Below are 25,276 nucleotides of genomic sequence, written 5' to 3' on the forward strand. Positions count from 1 at the left end.
TCGCAGGCAATTTGCAATAGAAGCATCACAGTCACTGGCTCATGCAAAATCGCAGACCAACTTCTTACACGAGCTGCAGCAGTTGTATGCGCACTTACACCATGAAGTGATGACCACAAGGAACAAGGTGGACAACGTGGTAGAACAGCAGACACATCCCACTCGTCTGCAGCAGCCTGTGGAAAGGATTGATAAAGGACTCCAGACAACATTACCACTGCCTGTAGATGAGCCGGCAGGAGCAGCAGAGTCAGAAATACTTCCAGTCCACGACAGAGAAATGGTAAGACATCCTAAACCAAGGGTCCTTACTGCGTGCTTACGGAGGGGAGGTGTGGAGTGCCTTCCACAAAATGTTTTGTAATTGCTGTCTCAATAGGCAAAATAATAAAAGTTTATATATTTCAAGTACTCATCTCAAACAGCAGAAATAACTAAAATGCTCTCTCAATTATTATCACTCAATAAAAGAATTGTATTCCAATGGATACCATCCCATTGTGGAATCCTGGGAAACGAGAATGCGGATGCTTTAGCAAAGAAGGGCAGCACTGCTACTTATAGATCTGTTACTAAATCTACGTATTACTCTGTGAAAAGATTTATTAAATCTACATACTTAGACTTCAACAAACAAAATTTGATAACACAATCTCAAGGGAAAAAATGGAACTCTCTGCATCAAAATCCACAGTTAATTCCCGATTTACCACGAAAATCGTCTGTAGCTGCATTTAGATTGGCAAGAGGCCATGATTGTTTGGTCAAACACCTGCATAGAATTGGAATATATCAGTCCCCTAACTGTCCATTGTGCAACTCAAACCAAGAAATGGATTCGGAACACCTCAAAATCTGTGCTTCAGTGGCTGGCCATGATAATATCTTTGAAAAATATTGGAGTGCAAGAGGTCAAATGACTTTATTGTCAAACGCCTGGCATTAGAAAACAACAACATATTTCAAGTACAGGAAATAGTTGGTATAATATTCAAACAGCTAATAAATTAAAAACACAGAAAAGTTTTATAAAGTTAGTACAGAAAATTAAAATAGACTCAAGTATTTCTCAAAGGAAAGAAAATTTATTAATAAGAGGCAACCTATTACATTCCATTCATGTAGGAAATAGTTTGGCCCTCATGAAGATGTTAAAAAGTCTGAAACAGATGAACTAGTTTTGAAGACTCTGGCTATAAAAACAATTGAGACGAGATACCCACATAGAGACTGGTTACAAATTTCTACAGATGGATACCTTATATCACATTCAAGAAAAGCAGGAGCAGGAGGAACGTGTCCTTTTTTTCATTTTACCATTCTGTAGGAGAATATACAACAAATTTTTAAGAAATTACTGTTATTTATACAAAGTGGAAGTGAAATAACCTTGCAGATTGAAAGGGACGATAGAGTACACGTAAATGAATAGAAAACCTATAAAATATAATACATAGGAAAGGGATGCTCGAAAGAGGATTGTTGAAGATGCCACGGCTCATCTCAGACTGTAGCACAAATGATAATGATGATGATAATAATAATATATTATGATGAATGCCATTATTTTCCATGTCGTTATTGAATATTTTAATTCATTCTCAAGCTTTATTTCTGCCTTTCTCATTTTTTATACAGTAGAGCCTCGATTATCCATCACCCGATTAACCGATCAGCGGATTATCCGACTGCCTTTCTCTCGCTCTTTTCTTTCTTTCTTTGCTGCGGAAAAAATGTAGTACTATACCTTACAGTATTACCTAATTTTTCTAGAGTGTATTATTACAAGTCTTTATCATTACATAGTACTACTGCCGGCAATAAGAACAGTTACTTGAAGGTGTTTTTTCCAAACTTGTAAAATAGTCACTACCTGCTTTCAAAGAAATTATCCCAAGAACTTCCGCACAATTTATAGCAAACCCGTGCAGTATTCAGTCTCTGCCCCACTATTCGAGTGCCCGTACTTTGTATCTTCTATGCAAAATATCTTCCACGGGTGTCAAAAGTGTTTTGCTAAGTATCGAAATAAAATGCAAACAACTTGGAGCTTTGGGAAAAGAGAAACCGCGGCTTATTTCGCATTAGAATACGAGATTGGCGTTAAAACTGTACGTGATTTACTGTACGGATAATAGAGGTTCTACTGTATTGATCAGTTAACACACCCACATACCGTACTTTGTCTATATTGCTTACATTACAAGAAATGTCAATTCTTTGAACTTTTTCATTGCACATTTTGATAACATTGACTATTAATTTCTCAACTTATGTTCGCAAGTTCACGTTCTACTGTCAACTGCACAATTCTGTTTGGTATATTTACAGTACTGCAATAATATGCTAGGATTTAGAATTCACATCTCCCCAAGTCGATCAGTAGCAACCAATATTTGCACCACTGATCTTAGCTATTCTAAAGTGTCTTCGTGCAATTCTCCCTCCTCAGAGTGACTAAACCCCACAATTATTTTTCGTGAGCTAAAGTCAGTGATATAATTTGCTTTGCTTTTTAGGAGTTGACAGCTGTAGACTCCCAGAGAGAGTTACAGCAGCAAAATCAATACCTCTCTCAACTCTTGCGTGAGATGCAAACAGAAAACGAGCAACTACGGGGACACATCAGGCAACAGCGCCTCCGCATAGATGAGCTCACCAGCCATGCTGCCCACTTGGCCAACCAGCTCGAAGACGCACACGTGGCCGTTACTCTGCTGTCACATCAACAGACTCTTGAGTCCAGCCCCACCAACCAGCAAGTGTATCTATCTGCAGCTTCAGGAACCATCACAGCACCACCATTAACAGCACCCTCTTCCACTTCACCCCCACAACCACCACCTCCACCTCCACCACCATTGCCTCCTCGTCATGAACCCAGTACTGTTGTGCAGTCTGTGCAATCCCATCAGCTTGGCGCAGGGGAGGAGCTGCAATATATGACACCACCTTCAACACAGCCTTTTATACCTCCTTTTCCTGCATCAACCCAATCATCCAGCCACTCTCAGCGAAGGGAGGGACACAAGAAACCTCCACGTCGTCTCATGGTATATAGCAACACATCCAGCTCAGAAGAAACAAGTCCTACTGAAGAAATTCTTCAAGAAGCAAGGCGCAGGCTCCGTAGACTTGAAGAGGAAAGTGAGGCAGTAGATAGAAGTTACCGAGACTTCAGAATGCGACAATCAGAAAATCTATCTGCAGCTGGGTCCCTTATCTTCAGTCCTCTAAGACCTCCTCCTGCCTTCCTAACAAGTAACCATTCAGGTTATGGAAGTTTCACAGCAAGCCAACCAGTTTACTCGTTTGCAGAAACTGGCAGCCATAGTTACCACACTGCGAGTAATTTCAGAAACATTTACGATTATACTAACAGACTCCCACAACGTATTCAGACATGGTTTAATCCTTTATTTCCTCGTACTTACATACCTCCGCTATTCCAAACTGCAAGATTACCATCAACTTCTTCATTTACATTTGGAAATAGAACTCAAAACCAATACACATTCTCTCAGCGACTTTCTACTACTGCGACAGTAGACAGTACCTCTACTATTGTATCACCAAGAATCTCTACAAATTGCCCATCATACAGATTTGTTCCTGACGATTTTCCTACAAGAGCTTCCACAGTTGATACAAGTGCAGCAACTATAGTCCAGCCTCAATTGTCAACTAGTAGAACAGTACAAATGTCGAAACTTGATTCTACACCAAGCAGGTCAAACAGAGGGGCCAGCTTATCACAGACGAATCTACTCGACATGTATAATCTCGCGCCCATTGAACCACATTCTTCCAGCCAAGAGACAAAAAATGTGACATTTGGAAATCTTAAAACAGTCACAGTTTACAGTAGTCCCCAGGTTTCTTCCCAAATACAGGATTTAGTAGACAGAGTTGATGAGCCAAGACAGGATCAAACTACTAATGATAATATTCATCCACATGCAGCAACACTGTCTCTAGAAACCAATAAAACAGTTTCGACAACTATATCTACATCTACTGTCCAAAGTGAATCTGAAAGAGAAATTTGGAGCAAAGACATATTAAAGGAAATTGATGATCTTCAATCATGTGCAGCAGGCTCTTCAGCTAGCAGTACACAAGATGAATGGGTATCTTCACACATTAAAAAGAAACATTCTTATAGGAATATCCGTAAAACCAATGGGAAACGCAACAAAAGTGGCCTTTCAAGTGACAGTATTTTGAAATTAAAGCAAAAATCATCTTCTCACTCATCAACTGATTCAGGATCAGGATCTGACATTATAAAAGAGACCAAATCCACTGACAGAGTTAAATCAGACATTACAAGTGACAATCAAGCTCTGCTAGAAAAGTTATTTCCGCTAAGTGAAGAAATCAAATCTCTCCCTTCAACTAGTCACGACGACAATAAATCTAGCTTTCTTGCATCAAGTGGAACCTCTCAAATGACAGGAAGTGAAGGCTTTTCACACATACTTTCCAGTAACATTTCCAATACTTCTAGTGGTATCAAAGAACTTGGATTGGAAAGCGAAGAGTTTGCTTTAGAATCGTCTTCTGCTACTGGAACAATAAATGAAAGAATATCAAACAAATCTTTCTTTGATGCAAGTGCTGACATTCAACCAATACAAGAAGAGGATATATCATCAGAGAAAACAGGAACACAAGTAACTGTGCGAACTAAGGAAGCTGATACTGTTAACTCACTTCTAAACACAGTACATATAGTAGTAACAATTGATCAAGATGTGGGAAAAACTATAGCTGATATTGGCACTGATGTTACGGATGGGTCTCACCAGGTGTCAATCGGTGCAACAAGCAGTGGAATACATCTTACATCATTAACTGAACAAGATGATGATGATCATATCGGACTTACTGTAGGAAATGAAAATAAGAATTTACAAGTAATGCAGAAAGGTTCGGAAGAAAGGGAAACACTTAGACATGATACTCAGTCCCGTGATGGTTCTGTAAATGTATCTGAAGACTCTGATGTTAGTAAGGACCACAAATTGACATCTCTTGAAGCAGAAAAAGATTTAGCTGCGGAATCTGTTGCTGAAGATAGTGATCAACCAATATCTATTGGAGAAGAAAGTAAAAAAGATGACTCTAGCAAAGATTTCTGGTAAAAATGAGCTAAGGTATCTTCCTTTATATGATTTCAACCAAATAAACATTAGAAGCATTACAGATATTCATGAATATATTTTATAGACAAGTTCTTATTTCCAATCAGTATGAAATGTTTGTTCACTTTATTCTACATTTATATTAAAAAGTATTCTCAAATAAGATTTTTGTACTATTTTCAATAATAAACTGCAATAATTTAACTAACTTCTCTCTTTTACTATATTATTGTTTGTTTTGAACATTTTGAGACTACTCTGTCTATAGTATAGAGCATCCTATTCCGTTCCTGGGAAGAAGCACACACTCAAGACATGCATGCATTGCCGACCTCAATTGCACCATTGTTTATCCATAAACTCCCGCATATTTCTAGTCATGTAACTTTCATTAATAACATGCACATACTTATATTTGTATTTCATATTCACTACTAACATATGTTACAGGAGTTATCAGTATTCCAAGTGTTCATCTGTATTCTCAAATTCCTCACAAAGTTTTTGATAAAATTGTCATTAATATTCAAAAGTTGTCCTCCTGTAATTATTCTAATTTCTGTTCTTATACTGTCTTTAAGTTCATCTATAGTGTGGGGGTTATTCTTGTAGACTGTTTTTGAGTTCTCAACAAATAATGGTAGCACACAATAAGATTTGAGGAACATGAGGGCCATAACTCTCTAGAAATATCACAAACCTTCCTTATTAATTCCAAAGAATCCTGGGCAGTGTGTGCTGTGCATATACTTGGTGTTCATTTCAAAGTGTGTCATGACATCACTGTTGTGAGTCAGCGATTTGAAGCAAGTTTCAGCTTTTATGTCAGAGAAGTTGCCTATTATTCAAGGCGTTCAATCTGAACTTGAGAACGTGTACAGTATAACTTGAACGTCGTAGCAACAGATGGCGGTCTGTAAAGTCTGCGTGCTACCATAACCTCTTTCGAACTGTGTTTTGCACGGGCAAGTCGTACCCAGGGTATTTGTTATCATCGGTTGCGTACGGCAACATTCCACAATACGAATTAAATGCTCCGTGTCCATGTTGACCGTCGAAGTTAATGCCAACAAATACTGTATGTAAGTAATCGTCTTAACGCTCTCCCCATATCCTGACAGTAAGAAAAAAACTCGCCTCAGTACGTATTTTCAAACAGTTCACATTCCTGCCACTACTGACGTTACCATACATACCAGTAAGTACTCTTCAGAATGAACGCCATACTTGCCAGGCAACTTCTCTGGCACATAGGTAATACACCTCTGCGGAAATGTAGGAAGATTGAATTCTCTAGGCTCATCGACTAGCCACATGACGACATACAGCGAGTCATGACACACTTTGAACTGAACACGCAGTAGTCTCTTATTATCTGGAGAAAAAAAACAGTGTGGTATTTCTGTATGATACCTTTCTGAAATTACTGTAACTGAAAGAAATATAGCCCAATTATTCTGTTCACTATTACAACATACCATACACCAATTTTTTCATGATGCAATGGTACTTCGTATATTAATCGGGGATTATCTGTGCTCCAGTACGGTATCTATAAATTGTCCTGTGGAGCAATATGACCACGTAAATAGAACCATGCCTCATCAAACAACATTTTTTTCAATAGAATTATGGACGGAGAACTTTTGTGTGTGAATTAAATTTTATCTTTGAATGCAAATGGATACCACTCTGATCAACACCTACAACACAAGTTAATACTTATTATGAAATAAAAATATAATTATGTTCATGCAATTATTAATAGAAGTTACATGACTAGAAATATTTGGGAGGTAATGGATCAATAATGGCACAACTTACACCGGCAGTGCATGTGTAGCAGGTGTGCACATTATCGGCCATAAGCTGAATGGAACGCTTTGTATAATATGCTGTTAATATAACTTACACTACATTCAAATATGAAAAAAACTTCCTTAGATCTTGTTTATGTAGATACCTATAAATTTTGTGTAGTATAACGATGCGTTATATATCTATACTAATAATAAATCTGTAAGCGAAATTTTTCTGGTAATTTTCGCTTTTCCAAAAATAATTGGTGTTAACATGTATAATTAATCATCCTGAAACCAAAAATCGCTTTTTTGAAATGTTTGTTTGTATGTCTGTCTGTCTGGATGTTTGTTACCTTTTCACGCGATAATGGCTGAACGGATTTCGATGAAAATTGGAACATAAATTAAGTTCGTTGTAACTTAGATTTTAGGCTATATGGCATTCAAAATACTTTATTTAAAAGGGGGGTTATAAGGGGGCCTGAATTAAATAAACCGAAATATCTCGCTTATTATTGATTTTTGTGAAAAATGTTACATAACAAAAATTTCCTTAAAAATGATTTCCGATAAGTTTTATTCCAGGCAAAATTTTGATAGGACTGATATTTAAGTCTGTCTGTCTGTCTGGATGTTTGTTACCTTTTCACGCGATAATGGCTAAACGGATTTCGATGAAAATTGGAATATAAATTAAGTTCGTTGTAACTTAGATTTTAGGCTATATAGCATTCAAAATACTTTATTTAAAAGGGGAGTTATAAGGGGGCCTGAATTAAATAAACCGAAATATCTCGCTTATTATTGATTTTTGTGAAAAATATTACATAACAAAAGTTTCTTTAAAAATGATTTCCGATAAGTTTTATTCCAGGCAAAATTTTGATAGGACTGATATTTAAGGATATACAAGAGTTTTAAAATAACAATACAATACATTTCCACCGCCGCCTCAGATTATAGTGTCGTTGTTCCGTAATTAAATTTTTTAGTAGGAAGAAAAACAAATTTATTCATTCTATGGCAGTAGTGCATAGGAGATCGTGAATTCTTACATTTTACACAATCAACTCTATTAATTTGGCGTGATTTATTAAAAGATTCATTCAAGACTAATTTAGAAAAATGTTAAACGAATTATATTTCCACCAAATTAGTGGTCTCTGGACCAAAATGATAGCATTTTAATTATTTAAATACAATTTAAATTAAGTAGCATATTAAACGATTTATTCTTCTATCAAACACGAATGTTCCCTGGACCCAATGTTCTATTTTAATTATGTAATTACTTTATATTTATTTCTAATAAGTGCAGCGGAGCGCACGGGTACAGCTAGTTATTCAATAAAATGCCACTCCCTATTACCTCCGAGAAATGGATTGGTGAATAGAAATTACGTAATGTACAGCAAAGAGTTTTTTAGTAGGTTATTTTACGACGCTTTATTAACCTCTTAGGTTGTTTGGCGTCTGAATGAGATGAAGGTGAAATGAGTTCGGGGTCCAGCACCGAAAGATACCCAGCATTCGCTCATATTGGGTTGAGGGAAAACTCCGGAAAAAAACCTCAACCAGGTAACTTGCCCTGACTGGGAATCGAACCCGGACCACCTGGTTTCGCTTCTAGACGCGCTGTTACTTTGTAATGAAGTTAATTGCAAGTAGGGGACATTGCTGATACTTCTTTTTACAAAGAGGCTTAGTTCTATTTGATTATTGTTTGGATAGGGCCAGGATTCATATGCAAATGCATATATTTACAGGCTCTTTGAAAGTCATGCAAAAACAGTTTTATATACGTTTTGAACATTTGTGATTACGAATATGCAGAGTTAATATTGCATATTGTTTTGCATATTTCGGGTGTTTCTGCATATAATAGTCTATTTTGCATATATTTTAGCATATTTTCGGGATTTTGTTGCACAAATCGTCATATATGCAAACTTTGAATTTTTTTTTCAGTTTTTTCAATATAATATTTTCTCTAAACAAACAAAGATCTATTGTAACCTCATATGAACAACCTCTGCCGACAACAATCAACTATGATACCGTTTTTCTCAATACGCGCGAAACGTAAACGTAAACTTTGTTCTCAGTTAAAATACAAATATTCTCACGTGAGAAAGAAAACAACATCAGTCCAAGGACAATTCTGTGTGGTTTGTGTGAATTCGCGATGCCACCCACACAATCATCGTTCCAGAGTACCCTGAAACAATGGGTAACAAATAAAGAAGGCTTGAGGACAGACGGAACGACCGTGTTCTGTGATTTTTTGTGAAAAACATGTAAGTACCTATTTATTTAAATATCATAATTTGTATTTTGATAGTTAAGAATCCAATATTTATTTATTTATTTATTTAACCTGGTAGAGATAAGGCCATCAGGCCTTCTTTTCCCCTCTACCAGGGGATTACAACTACAATATTAAGAATACAATTACAATTAATATTAAATTTACAGATCCAATAAAAATCAAAGTACTAAAAGATTAACTGATTAATAAAAGCTACAGTTTATAGACAGTTTATTGTAAAAGTTAAGAAGAGAGAAGCATTTCTCTTATTGATTAAGTACAAATTAAACCTACTCTACGCAGTAAGAAAATGCTTAATAAGCTTGCTTTTGAACGCTACTAAATTCTGACAGTCTCTGATGTCACTGGGTAGGGTATTACACAAGCGCAAAAGCGAGATTGTGTATGATGATGAATACGATGATGTCTTATGTGTTGGTATGGCTAGTATGCGGCTATTTTGGGTGCGTGTGAAGAGATTATGATATGATGACAGGTAACTGAAACGGGAGGCAAGGTAGGTAGGTGTAGAAGTGTGAAGGACTTGGAAAAGGAGAACAAGAGAATGAAAATTTCTACGTTCGTTAAGCCATAGCCAGTTTAGAGTTTGGAAGGATGGGGTAATGTGGTCAGCGCGACGGACATCGCAGACGAAGCGAACACAAGAATTATGAACACGTTGTAATTTTTGCGACTGGTTGATATTGAGGTCAGTCAGTAGAAAATCACAATAATCGAAGTGGGGCATTACTAGTGTTTCTACTAGTATTTTCTTGAGTGAGCGTCGGAAGGAATTTTCGAATGATGTTTAATATTTTGTTATGAACTACACATTACTAATTTTATTAACAACTTTATACATTTTGGTTGTCCTCTGAAGAAGGATAACGACTTTGTAAATACCGAGAGACTAGAAATAGTAATGTTCATGTATAAAAATGGTATCGGTGAACGAAACTACTCCACTTATTATTGCGTTGTAATGTGGGCCTACTCGTAACATCAATATCAAAGTTTTAATCCTATCTCTATTTGGTTTCTGTCGTTCTTAGATGCTACACATAATCAAGACAATATTCAGCTAGTTAACTCAACTTGAGGTTCACAATCGTGAGTTACGTAATTTGCGAGTAGTAGGAAACCCCCGATACAAATCCGCTTTCTTTAAATATAAAAAGAAACAACGCGAAACACACGACCGTATAAACTTCACATACAATGTACTTCTCTGGAATGCTTTTCTCATCCCTCTGCCAGTCTGACCTTCGCTTTGTCGTGAAAGACAACTATACAGTACTTATTAGCGAACACATTTGGGAACCCCCGTAATGTAGGGTCGCACGTAGCATCAGAACCTGCAAGATAACATAGGTACAGACAAATAATTGATCCATGCGCTGAGTGGGATTCGAGCTTACAAATTGTAATTCAGCGAGTTTCATGATCTGTTAACCTGAGTCTACCATAATGTCTTCTCACAAATTGTGTACTGGCACATTCCTTCTTGTCTTGGGTTCGAATTGCAACTACGTGCATTCTTAGTGAATATACTTATTTCAGCAAATATTGGGAACGTTTATATAACATGTTTTTTTTTCTCCCGCAAGCGCGTCTTCCCAGGCAATTAACGAAGTCAACAATGAAGACTTCTCCGGAATAAGGATGTAACCAAAAAATCTCTAATACACGTTTCAGGGCAAAAGAAAATAATTCCACGAGCATATTCCATTGGACCTATATTTAGCCTACTAGCAGAACCATTTGACCAATTATGGATACAAGTTTATTCAGTTATTGCATGCAATCATTTATTGTTATAAATGTATACTTAAATTATTTTTTCCACCTAAATCACTTATTTCGTTAATTTGATGTTATATCCATTTCCCGAAGAAGTTTTCAATTGTAGTTTTGTCACGACTTCTCAGATTGTTTCTGAGATTCTTCCTACTTGAACGCACGGAGAGAACTACGTACTTGTGTGAAGGAAAATTAAGCATATGTTACTCACTTTATTGTTTTGCTATACTAAATATAAAACACTGTGATGTCGAAAGGTATTTTCATTTACGATTTTGTTAGGGGGGAAATCTCGTTACTATGACACTAAATATACTGATATATGACAGTCACTTTCCATACAAATTAACTTTTGAATATTCCTGAATATGAACAAAGTTCCGCCTCTTTCACACACACACGCACGCACGTACACACACACACAGATATATCAGTGGCGGCTCCTGCATATTTCTTAAGAGGAGGAAAGAAATTAACAGCACTAAATAACACCTTCTTGAATTAAACATGCTACAAATTAGCCTACATGCATACATGTAAGACAAGGTAGTGTTGGGGTTGGCCTTCCCTTCTGTATAGCAATAATCTGTTCTTGTAAACTGAGTTTCCTAAATTGTCCAAAATATATTATGATTTCACTTCCATTCATTGTTGAATAATTGCACAAATTAACAATTACAAGGAAATTCACAACCTCGTAGCATTTTTCGAGCACACTACATCACACGCGTTGGAAGAGACTAGCTACTAACTCGTAACCGGAACAGTTTTACGGAAAAATGGAAATGGGAATGGGAAATAATCTGAGGAAAGCGAGAACACTGCACCCACCCACGTGGTCTGTATTGCCACATGTACAGTACATTTTACAAGTTCAGTATCACATACGTTTGAAGAATGTCAGTTCTTGTAAAGTCATACTATCATTATTGTTCTAAGCTGCCGGTGGCCGATTAATTTTTTATGTTAAAAATGATGTAGTTTGGAGTAGGGTAAACCATACAGTTATTGGCCACTTAAGAAAATTTTGTGTTTGAATGTCGAAGATTTCAATGCATTATATTGTAAGAAGGAACTGTTGGTGTATCTGTAATTGTCAATTATTCCTTTATTCAAATCACTGTTACAAAAATGGAATCAATAATACGGTGTGATAGTAGTGACCAAATAAAATTAATATGTATGAAATTATAGTTATTGGCCACTTCTTGACAGTTATTGGCCACTGACAGCATAGTTATTGGCCACTTCACAATTATCAACTATAACAGACATTTATTTTTGTTTTGGCTGCAAATATTATTTTAAACTGTCGCTATTATTTCTATTAGTTATTTACACATGCATTGCACTGCCCCAATACCAGTTTTATGTGAAATATAAATCCACATGTCTCTTTAGTGTATAGACCCTTATTTATATGTTGCTGGTTTGTCAAGTTCAAGGTAATCATCGTCCTCCGAACTACCCTTAAGGCCATACTGTTACGTGAATCTTCTCCTTTATAAGAAAATAGTGCCATAGGGAGATATCATCATCTTTTTTAGGAATGTGTTGTCTGTTTTTGCGTCAAATATAATTTACATAAAATAGTTTTTTACATTCTTCACATCAAATTTCACTGAAAGCTTCTTGCAAATGTCACAAATTGGACTTGATTCATTTTGCAATTCTCTGAAGAGTGTTCGTTTTGTAATTTGTGTTTTCTCTTTTCCTTCTTTCGCAACTTCACGTTTTCGCTTTCTTTTTTATTTTCTTGGACAACTTTCTGTTTGCGTTTCTTTCTGTGCATATCCTGGTAGCTATATGATGTTATCGAAAACGGCAATCTTTCTATATCATGTTTGCCTTCTCTTTTAGGTGTCTCTGGCCACACCAGAAACTTGCTGATTGTTGTATTCTCGACTCTTTTTAGCATGGAAGAAGTTTTCTCTCTTATGATTTTTTACTTGGTTATTTAACGACGCTGTATCAACTACGAGGTTATTTAGCGTCGATGGGATTGGTGATAGCGAGATGATATTTGGTGAGATGAGGCCTAGGATTCGCCATAGATTACCTGACATTTGCCTCACTGTTGGGAATAACCTTGGAAAAAACCCAACCAGCCTAAGCAGGAATCGAACCCGCGCCCGAGCGCAACTCCTGTTCGGCAGGCAAGCGCCTTAACCGACCGAGCTACGCCGGTGGCTCTCACATGTTTCCACCACCAGAATGTTGACTACTGCAACCTTCATTCACACTTGTTGATGTATTGTCATGGGGAGTCGGCCACTGGCGTAGGTTAGTCGGCTGAGGCACTTGCCTGCCGATCCAGAATTGCGCCCGGGCGTGGGTTCGTTCCCGCTTGAGATGATCATTTGGTTGAGTTTTTCCGAGGTTTTCCCCAACCGTAAGGAGAATGCCAGATAATCTATGGCGAATCCTGGGCCTCATCTCGTCAAATACTATCTCGCTATCACCAATCACATCGACGCTAAATAACCTAGTAGTTGATACAGCGTCGTTAAATAACCGACAAAAAATACAAAATATAAAAAATTGTCATGGAGAGTCAGATTCCGGGGTTCATCTCTTGAATTTTATAATAGGTGTAATTGTCAACATTGTCAGCTTCTTGTTGAGTACAGGGTTGTTTCCGATCTCGGATAACGAATGTGAATGACGTCGTGTGCGTCAGGAATCACACCGACAGCTGAATTGCGGCGAGAGGTGACAGACCAGTAGTGAGTGATTTCATAATCAGAGTGCACGGTGTATCACAGTAGCAATGCCCAAGAAAATGCCAAGTACAGTTACGTGAAAATCATAGGAGCCTGCAAAAAACGTGGTTTCATTATTTCCAAGAAAGGCATTTTATGTATACTTAATAAGACTGGCAAAGCTCAGATGGGATTAATTCCAGAGTGGAAAAAACATGCAAATCCACCCCACATCACAAGTCGTCGTACCCCACGAGATGATACAAATTAATTCCATTCGAGCTTTACCAATCTTATTAAGTACACAGAAGATGCCTTTGTTGGAAATAACGAAACCTCGTTTATTGCAGGCTTCTTTTAGTTTCACTTAACTATACTTGGCATCGGAAAGGGTTGTTATGTACCCCTCCCAAAAAGGCTCGATTTTCTTGGTAATTTCTGCTGTGAGTCGCCGTGCACTCTGACTATGAGATCACTCATTACTGGTCTGTCACCCCGCGCCACAGTTCAGCTGTTGTGTGACTCATCACGCACATGAAGTGGTTCAAATTCATTATCAGAGATCGGAAACAACCCTGTCTGCATCCAGTGTTCGATGTGAAATGACATTTTCAGAACACTCATTATTAATTTCCTCCTAGGCTGTAAGATTCAAATCACCTTTCCGTTTTAGCATTCTTTATTTTTATCTTTAGGTTGTCTTAGGAACACCGTACATTTTAGCAATGACTTTAAGTGAACTCCAGTGAGTTTCCAATTCTTCCAATGTTGCCTTCATCGCCTCTGGCTTATAGTCAGCCCATTTTGGAGTCTTAAAAATAACCTAACCAGAGCATAAAATAAATAATAACAGTTATTGGCCACCCATTAAGACAGTTATTGGCCACGTGGCTAATAACTATGCACACATTTAATTGACTGAAAATAAAAATACAAGTGAAATAGTGGCATTTAATAAGTTAAATGAAGGAAAATAATTGATTTTTAAAATTATCTTAAAATTACAGTTATTGGCCGGGGTGGCCAATAACTGAAAATGCGTTATAATTAAACAGTTATTAGCCAGTAAATTTTTCAAAATTTAGGGATTGTATTTTATTGCGATTTATAAGTGTTAAGTGAAAATAGAGACGTACTTACCTCATAATCGGAATAATAATGAATATTAGTTGAAAGAAACAGCAATTATTACGAATCAACCACAACACAGTTCTTAAGAATTTCACAAGAACCAAAGCCTGGGAACGTATGTTTTGCAGAAACATCTGTTTCATCTCACAGTGCTTTCTATTGTTGAAAATTAAAGTAACTACCAAATAAGAAAATATGCTGCTACCACCTGGCAAAATATGAATTAATTATTTGCACATCCTGTCTTATAATAACACATCAGAGTTCAAGTGGCCAATAACTGTAGGGTGGCCAATAACTGTATGGTTTACCCTACCTACTTTCAGTTTCAAATATATTTGTACAAAACTGATAACTTGGCTGTTGCCCTGTCTAGTAAACAATGAATAGAAGTGAATTTCAGGGCCAACTACGTAAAACTACTTCCTCCTTGTTTTACATAAACCCGATTTTAACTTTCAAATATCCACGAAAGTTTCAAACCATGAATAGTAGCCTATATAAAGTGCAATGAATAATATTTTTGATTTATAATTTTAAAAAAAGTTTACATGGTGTCTTTCATAGCGTTGCGTTGAAACTGTTTTTGTTGTGTCTCCTCCTAGATGTGTTATAGTCCGGTTGAATGCAACATCGTTAGGTGGCAGCGGTATCGAGCTTGCTGCACGACCAGTCGGTTTCTATTTCCCGCCCATGACTGATTCAGAGGAGGATCTCCTCACTCTCCGTTCATTTACTTGCTTTAAAACTCTGCTTCTTTCTCTGGCCGCTAGTGCGCTGTTGTCTATGTGTGTTAACTGCAGTAGAGGAGGAATGGAGTGCCTTTCCTCTACACAGACAATCTCGCATCTTTGTCACAGTTTTCTACAGCACATGAGCGCGCGTCGTTTAAAACTCGATCAACCGAGTTTTTCTTATAGCTGTGAACTTACAAATTATCGAATCTTCCTCGAATTTCAATATTTTATTTGGTATTTACTTTCAAAAGAAGAAAATGTGAGGAGGACGTTCCTCCCTTCCCTCCCCCGAGGAACGCCACACACACACACACACACACACACACACACACACACATATATATATATATATATATATATATATATATATATATATATATATATATATATATATATAACAGCTATGTGTTTCACATCTACAATGAATGCTATAGGAGAGATTTCCGAAACACAACAAAAAAGTCAGAGGACAAGAGAGAATACAGATAGAAAGAGTGATTATCAGAACACTTGAAGCCTCAATCTTGGAGTACAGAAGAATCAATTCTTTGTTACGAATATTACAATTATTATTTAACATTACTTTATTAATACTTTTGCAAATTATTAATAAAATGATCACATTCAGAATACTTCATTAAATTAATAGTTTAATTACTATATTACAATAGGCTAAATGTATGTCATTCTCGATGATCCGACGGTTACCATGTTCGTTTCTCTATATAGATCTTATTTCCATGAGTAGCTCGATTTTCATTTCTTGCGGATATCTACATTTTTCGCTATAAATAGTAGCTTACAGGAATTATTTATAAAAGATCTCATTCAGAAAACGTAATTAAATTAACAATTTTATTGTTATTCAGAGTTATCCGTTTGGGAAGATATGAAATAAAAACGCTGTAGCATGAGAACTGTTGCTATTTATATTTCAGTAATCTGTAAATTCATTCCAGAAATATGGGAGTTTTATCCACATTAGACCTCAGCGTTCCGCCATTGCGTACACAACACAATTCATATCTGAGGCTTATTTCTACCATGTGTGACGTAACGTCTCGGGGCAGTTTTTTCAAAACCTTAGGCAATCTTTGGTTTAAGATCATCAATATCCCTCGGTCCTGAGCCACTCTGCATAGACATAATTCTTCACAAAATCTAAAATAAATAAATTGAGTGGCGTCAGGTCTGGAGAATTTGGACGTCCTGTTGCAACTATTATAATAATAATAATAATAATAATAATAATAATAATAATAATAATAATAATAATAATAATAATAATAATCCGTGGTGCTACAGCCCGTGAAGGACATAGACCGACCAGCCGGCTGCTGGCCTCACGCCCACTTGCCGAAGCAGAGGTGGACGATCATCCAACCAGAATGGAGGTATCGTGTGGTTAGCACGATGATCCTCCCAGCCGTTATAGCTGGTATTCGCAACCGGATTTCGCTACCTATCGTAGCTCCCCAAGTGCATCATGATGCTGGGTGAGCACCGGTCCCATACACTGGCCGAAATTTCATGAGAAAATGTCTTCCCCCATGAGGACTCGAGCCAGCGCGCATTTCGTAACGCGAGTTCTCGGCAGGATGCCTTAGACCGCGACGCCACGGCGCGGGACCCTGTTGCAACTATGGTATGAAAAAAAATGTGTATTATGATAATAAATGATTGAAATAATTTTAGTTTTGTATTTTAAAGTGCAGAAATTTGATCTGAACAAATGTAACTTTTCGTTCTGCAAAGAAATTTTACAATGTTACATTTGTTCGGATCAAATTTCTGCATATTTAAAAGACAAAACTAAAGCGCTTTCACTCATTCATTATCATAATACACTGTGCTCTTAAGCTGACTGAGCATATTGGGAATTAAATTAATGGCTTTCCCGAAACACGCTTTGAAATGTTTCACATAATAGTACATTATGCAATGAGCCTATAATGGTAGTAATTAAGACGCGAGTATGTTTATGAAACGAGCGCAAGCGAATTTCATAATTTTCATACGAGTGTCTTAATTACCATTATAGGCAAGTTTCATACGACTTTTTATGCTCGACCATATTTCTAACTTGAAATTATTCATAAGTATTCATGTTATTTTATCTAAGTGAGGAACGGAACTGACCTTGTGCAATAGCCTACCTCGTAAATTGTGAGATGTGCGCAGACGCGAAAGTATTGATTTTTTTCGAGAAACAGATGTCGACGACCTTGATATAATCTAGAGAGTAAAAGAAACATTAATCTTGATATAACCTTGAATTTGAATTATACATTGAAAAACGAGATGACAAATTGAATTTATTTGAATATTATTTACAATTAACGCTAATTATTATAGTAACAGAACTGACTTTATTTCAAATGTAGGTTATTTATTGTGCAATTGGTGAAATCTATACTTGCGCTTTCATATGGTGCTTTCTGATTGGCGGAACACCTGAACTTTAATGAATAGGTGTACTTTAATGAGGTCCATTAAAGGGCTGCTACCAGGTGTATAATTACTACATTTCGGCATGGTCGAGCATAAAATAATTTTTATCTTGAAAAGGAAGCAAAAACGAGTAAAACTGTAGGCCTATTAAACTTTGTTTAAAATACCTCAAAGAATAATCCCTGAAATTAATTACATTACTCATGGTTCACCGTGTATACACGTGCAATCTACTTCTTCTCAACTGATCGTGACTTACAATCTAGACATTTATTAAAATGTGCGGTTTAGTGGCATCATCCTATAAATTAATGTTATCTTATAAAATACGAAACATCTTAAGATATGCCAGTCGTGTATTGTGAGTGCTGGGTATTCCCAATTGTGGTTTTCTAACGTGGTGAAGCCGTGTCGTTAAAGTTCACTTCTGAACTAGCGTTACTCATCAATTTGTGAAACAAATTTGTAAATATACGATACCACAAATTAAAGTAAAACATAAAACGGCCATACATGTTATTCAAAGCATTTCTTAAGGACCCCTATGAGTTGACTGTTTATACATTTTACTGACGCTATATCAACTGTTACTTATTAGCGTGTAACGATACGATTTTAGACTACTGACTGTGGACGGTATGACCTTACCAAGGAGAAACATTACCGCCTGCCTGGAGGTGATGGAAAAAGCCATTCGGAAAAACACCTAATTTCAGTAAGAAGTACTAACATTTGTCATTTATGTATTTAACGATTCTACAATGGCTTTCGAAGGTCAAGAACATCTATGTGCAAAAACGATTATACAAAATAAAATTATAACTACGTAGATAAGGAATTCTGTTATTTAGGTTACAAAATACGAGTACAGATCCAGCGATATAGACAATAAACAGACCAGATTTTTAAAAATATCTGGTACAATAAAAAGAGCTTTATTTGGAAAAATAATAAAAGATAAATGGTAAAATTCTATAAGACAATGGCAGTACCGACACCGATTTATGGTTCACGTACATGGGGTCTAACAGCAAGAGAAAACAAAAAAAAAATGAAACAACAGAAATGAGATTTCTCAGACCAGAAGTGAGACACAATTAAAATGATCATACAGTATAACATGTAGTCATACTGTACGCGAGGAATTACAAATAAAAATCTCAATAATTTAATATAAGAGTACAAAAATAAATGGAAAGAACACGTTGAACGAATGGGACCACATGGGATACCATACAAAACTGCTTCATTATAAACTAGATGGAAGGAGAAACATAGAACTCCCAAGAAAATGCGGGTCAGACAACTTTGAAACCGGAACAGTCCTTCAGACTTAATCCGTGTAGAAGAAGATATCAAATAATAGACGACATTAAGCTATTATATGGATCATATGCGCAGACTAAGAGGAAGGCAGAAAATAGGAAAGACTGGAGAATGCTGAGTTTGCAGCCATTGGGCAGAACACTATGAATGAATTAATAAGTGGTGGTGGTGGTGGTGATGATGATGATGATTTAGTTACAAAAGTTATTCAGTGTTGATGGAGCAACGGTGGAAAGTTTCTCGCCGTAGATACAAAAATATAGGCCTACCTGCTCTCACAAACTTTGGTGGAATGATTTATCGAAGTCAGATTAAGTGAATATTCACAATATTCGTATGGTTATATAACGAGTGTTCAAAATCACCTCTTATACGAGAACTGTAACATGAATAATAAATAGAGAGAATATACTGTGCATATTAGCGAGAGAATATATTGTACATATTATACTATCACCGCCAAATTCGTCATGGCATGTGAACCAGTCTGTGACTGCACATATGGCCAATGCAAATATTTATACATCTTGATTACACAAATTTTAACACTGTATCACTTCGGAATATGTATGATAAGAACTTTCTTGTGTTAAATATTTTAACGTACCTTGTTAACATGTTTCGACCTATTTTCAGTCATCTTCGGAACTGGTCGTTGTTGGTCTTGGCGCCTCTTGTTTCCTGTGTGGATGCGTTCGTAGTGTAGAGTCAAAGAGTGTATGTGTTTTGAAATTGAGTTGTGTGTTGAGAATATCGTTGGGGTGTGTTTTCGTGTGTCTGACAGGACATAGGACAGATAGGCAGATCATTTCAAACACGTTACAAAGAACACATCATAGCCATAACAAAATTACAAAACACCTCCACATATGCAGAACACATCATAAATGCCAACCACACCTACGGAGACATCAACACAGACATGGAAATACTGCACATCCAACCAAAAACCCAGAAACTCAACACACTAGAACAATATGAAATATACAGACACACGAAAACACACCCCACTGATATTCTCAACACACAACTCAATTTCAAAACACATACACTCTTTGACTCTACACTACGAACGCATCCACACAGGAAACAAGAGGCGCCAAGATCAATAACGACCAGTTCCGAAGATGACCGAAAATAGGTCGAAACATGTTAACAAGGTACGTTAAAATATTTAACACAAGAAAGTTCTTATCATACATATTCCGAAGCAAATATTTAGCAATGAGTGAGACTGCAAGCTTACCAGTACATACAGAATTTCTACAGTACCTTTAACAAGAGTCGACGAACAATTTAATAAGTTATGATAGATTTTGGAATTATTTTACCTTTTATTAGCAGCTGTTGTAGTTTCCATCTTATCTTTCGATTCCGGTATTTGTTATTTCATTTTTCGTGTCAAAGAACAAAAAACGCAAATTTATATAGGGTTTTTGTAATTTTCGGTGGCGGAATGTGACGTTTGTTAAATGTTTCCCAATGTTTCCAAGGAAATATATTTCATTGTTAATGGCGGACAAAATTAATAATAAATGTTGTATTAACCATAATCACTGCAACGTACAACTGTTCAGTATAGTCGGTAATGGTATTCTGTGTTTCCTGGATAGCCCTGACCCAGACTATTAGTACTACTCAGGGGCGGCTCGTCCATAAGAGCTGCGGAGCTGCAGCACTCCCTGCTTTGACAGGAAGATAAAAATAATATTTATTTTAATTTGTAGAAGAATTGTTACAGCTTTTATTGGTAAATTGCTTTATATTTCATCTGGCCGGGAGTATGTACTATTATCTTATGCATAATCTTTTTGCGCGTCGACTGTATTGGAATTGACACTGCATTCAAAGTCGTCCTGGGATCTGCAGGGTGGTCAGCTCATAGAGAGTGTGTCTTGCATGGTCAGGGGGTAGAGAGGTGAAGGGAGGCAGAGGGAAACTGCCGCTGTTTAAAACCCATATCTCGCTGCAGTGGCTTGCAGCCAGGCCACAAGGGATCTTTCCTCTCCTCCCACACCACTATTGTAATGCTGCGTCAAATGGATTCTCTATTCCCTTGAAACTTAATGACAAAATTTTTATTTTATTTTCACATACTTATTGTTGTAGAATCTTATCGAGTTAATATAACGAAATTAATATTCTCTTTTGCCTTATTATTACGTATAGTATATCCAGCCTCCAGCAGAACCTAATATTTGCTTTAACTCAAAATGATTGTACGAGTAGAATCCTTTTGATATAGCACTTAAAATACGAAAGAGACTTCTTTTCCAGTTTTAGAAAATTGTTGACCATCAGTATATCTGAGTGTTGCTTTGGTGTGACGTCTTAATATCGTAACTTAACCAGTGCAAATTTGCAAGCATGAGTGTGTGTGAATTACAGAATATTAATTTTATTTCTCTCAACTTTCCCTTGCGGAGAATATTGATGTAATCAAGTGAAATTAAAGGGTCGTCCGTTACCCGACTTAAATCTTACTTAAGCTTCATCCAGCCGAAATAGTGCATATATGTAAGGAAGTATGACAATGAAATTTACGCTAAGCATTTGTGATTACGTGGATGTGAACAAAAAAATCTGTATTTTGTTTTCCTTGCCTCCTCTTCGGTGGTGATGCTGCATGGACTAGGAGTGGTGTGACAGATTTAGGACATTTGCCCCTAAAAAGCAAAATGCACGAATCTTCGCAGTCTCACCTGAAAAATGTTGTTTCATTGGCTATGTTGCGCAACTCATACTGCTGTGCAATTAAGTGAAACGAACAGAACAAACATTCTCAAACATAATCAAGAAGTGAGAAAAAATCCTGAAATTATTAAAAAAAAATTGATTGTATCAAATTTTGTGGCCAATATGAACTTCCCCTTAGGGGACATGATGAAAAAACGATTCGAAGAACCCTGATGTGTTTCGTGGGTTGCTACAATTCGTGAGTAATCTAAACGAGCCTCTCAAAAAAAAAAAAAATCATTTGGAACATGTCACTGTTTAAGGTTATTCTAAGACAATTCAGAATGAACTGGTAGATTGTAAGTTGAGTGTCTGCCGATCTGAAATTCAGACTGAAATCGATGGTATTAGTTTTTCTTAGGGATTAGCAAATGGTCCTACAGACATCTCCCAACTAATTCATGAAGTTTTGGTTTTTCGATATGTAGTGCATTTATTTTTGTCCTATACTTATTAGTAATGGTATCAAGAAGTGAAATTTGTATGTACCGAAATCTACTGCAGCTCTCCCAATCCACAAGTTCACGAGCCGCCACTGCTACGAACGCATCCACACAGGAAACAAGAGGCGCCAAGATCAATAACGACCAGTTCCGAAGATGACCGAAAATAGGTCGAAACATGTTAACAAGGTACGTTAAAATATTTAACACAAGAAAGTTCTTATCATACATATTCCGAAGCAAATATTTAGCAATGAGTGAGACTGCAAATATACCAGTACATACAGAATTTCTACAGTACCTATAACAAGAGTCGACGAACAATTTAATAAGTTATGATAGATTTTGGAATTATTTTACCTTTTATTAGCAGCTGTTGTAGTTTCCATCTTATCTTTCGATTCCGGTATTTGTTATTTCATTTTTCGTGTCGAACAAAAAAACGCAAATTTAAATAGGGTTTTTGTAATTTTCGGTAGCGGAATGTGATGTTTGTTAAATGTTTCCCAATGTTTCCAAGGAAATATATTTCATTGTTAATGGCGGACAAAATTAATAATAAATGTTGTATTAACCATAACCACTGCAACGCACAACTGTTCAGTATAGTCGGTAATGGTATTCTGTGTTTCCTGGATAGCCCTGACCCAGACTATTAGTACTACTAGAAGTCCATACAGCATTTTAGTAGTTTGGAATTTAAAGTCTACCCAATTTTTGTTTTCTATTTTTTCTCTCCCAATACACATTACGTACGTGTAGGTATTTCGAGGCCACCGTCATCGAGGGCTCTACATTTGCCCAACTGTGTTTCACCAGCGGTGAAGAACGGGGCTTGCCGAAACATCTGCTTGTGCAGAGCGTCCCAGACTCGACAGGAAGTGCGGTGGGGAGGGTACCAGTATACGAACGTAAGATCAGATCACAGGTCATACACAGATCAGAATGTGAATGTGACTGAAGTACGACAGAACGAGTATACTGGTGATAGGGACCTATCTGAAGAGGCGGAGGCGTTCTTTCGAGTCGTGACGGCCTTCTAACGGGTACCGTGTGACGTGGTGGTTGGGGTTGGGGGCGACACTCCGTTATTTTGCGAGTTAGGGTGCGGGTAGGGGCGTCGTCCCTCCTCATGACTGCTACCTTGACATGGTCGGAGGGCTTGCGTGTCTCTCCGATCTTGAATGATCAAAGAGGCCAGATTAAAGACAGTCAGGTAAGAAAGACACTAGGACTGGTTGAAAATTAAAAGAAGAAAGGATTCCAAGAAGACGAAACACAAATGAAAGCTAATACAAGCGTCATCCAGTGTACTAACGTACAGATAGTCCATACAGGCTGTGGCTGATGTACGCTGATGGCAGGGACCCATCTGAAGCGGCGAAGGCGTTTCTCGAGTCGTGACGGCCTCCTAACGGGTGCCTTCGGACGCTCCCTTGGGCGTCCTCCCGGGTGAAGGGGGTGGTTTGGGTTGGGGGCGACACTCAGTTATTTTGCGAGTCAGGTAGGAAAGATAATAGGAGGTATTGAACATTTTCCGGTACGATTGCAGGAAACCATAAGATACCGAGAGGATCACTAGAAATGTGTCATTTTCAAAAATGATAACATACTAATAAATTGCATTATTCAAGTCATATCCTGTGCTATTCTGAGATTTCTAAACCTTGGAATCACTTCAGAACACCATGCTTAATTTCGTCAGAATCAACTGGCGGACCCTGTAGAAATGACGCGAGAATTCATACAGAAATATAAAAAAAAATTGAATATCACGTTAATTTTATTTTGACTTTTTCATTGGAGAAAGTACTGTGGTCCTGTAAAAATTATATTTTAAAATTTTCGCGAAATTAAAAAGCACGTTTTCAGCATCCTTGGCTATAGAAGTGGTTTTGCTAATATTCAGTATGTACGAGTGAATAGTAACACGAAGTATACTACTTACTTACTTACTGGCTTTTAAGGAACCCGGAGGTTCATTGCCGCCCTCACATAAGCCCGCCATTGGTCCCTATCCTGAGCAAGATTAATCCAGTCTCTTTCATCGTATCCCACCTCCCTCAAATCCATTTTAATATTATCTTCCCATCTACGTCTGGGCCTCCCCAAAGGTCTTTTCCCCTCTGGCCTCCCAACTAACACTATATATGCATTTCTGGATTCGCCCATACGTGCTACATGCCCTGCCCATCTCAAACGTCTGGATTTAATGTTCCTAATTATGTCAGGTGAAGGATGCAATTCGAGCAGCTCAACACGAAGTGTAACTAAAAAAAATCTTTATTTTAAATCAAACACATAATGGCGATAAATTCGAAATCAATCTCAAATATATACACTTCTAAAGACTTAATTTAAAAAACGTTTCAAACAAAAATTACCCGATTTGTTGAGGAAAACCAGAATTAAAAAAAATATATATATATTTTGATTCAAAATATCAGATCTGCGCTCCCACGTGCCCCATAAGTAAGGCCCAACGCAATGTAAAAGGACCTCCCTCCAGTAATGATATTTGGAAGAAGAAGAAGGAAAAAAAAAACATACATTTACCAGTAGTTTTATTGATATATTTAAGAGAAACTAACTCTTTTAACACTTAATGTGGACCACCTTATTCGAGTATAAATATTGCAAACTCAAATACATTGATAAAGTTTTCCGAAATGACCAAATATAGGCTTTCGTAG

At 37.0% G+C, this 25,276-nt stretch overlaps 1 protein-coding gene and 1 long non-coding RNA gene across 5 annotated transcripts in view; one reads left to right on the forward strand and one right to left on the reverse strand.

Annotated features, from left to right (window-relative positions):
• LOC138697797 (uro-adherence factor A-like) overlaps positions 1–5,355 on the forward strand; it is a 24,031-nt gene extending 18,676 nt beyond the window's left edge. Inside the window, exons 5-6 of the mRNA XM_069823309.1 lie at positions 1–283; positions 2,520–5,355. The exon at positions 1–283 is cut by the window's left edge and continues 54 nt beyond it. Coding sequence (XP_069679410.1) covers positions 1–283; positions 2,520–5,147 — 2,911 coding nt within the window. The 3' untranslated portion in view covers positions 5,148–5,355. The remainder of the gene's footprint in view (positions 284–2,519) is intronic.
• LOC138697803 (uncharacterized) overlaps positions 1–25,276 on the reverse strand; it is a 285,016-nt gene that overhangs the window by 107,850 nt on the left and 151,890 nt on the right. The window lies entirely within an intron of this gene.

The sequence above is a fragment of the Periplaneta americana genome, chromosome 4 (genome assembly GCF_040183065.1).
Source record: "Periplaneta americana isolate PAMFEO1 chromosome 4, P.americana_PAMFEO1_priV1, whole genome shotgun sequence".
Lineage (NCBI taxonomy): Eukaryota > Metazoa > Arthropoda > Insecta > Blattodea > Blattidae > Periplaneta > Periplaneta americana.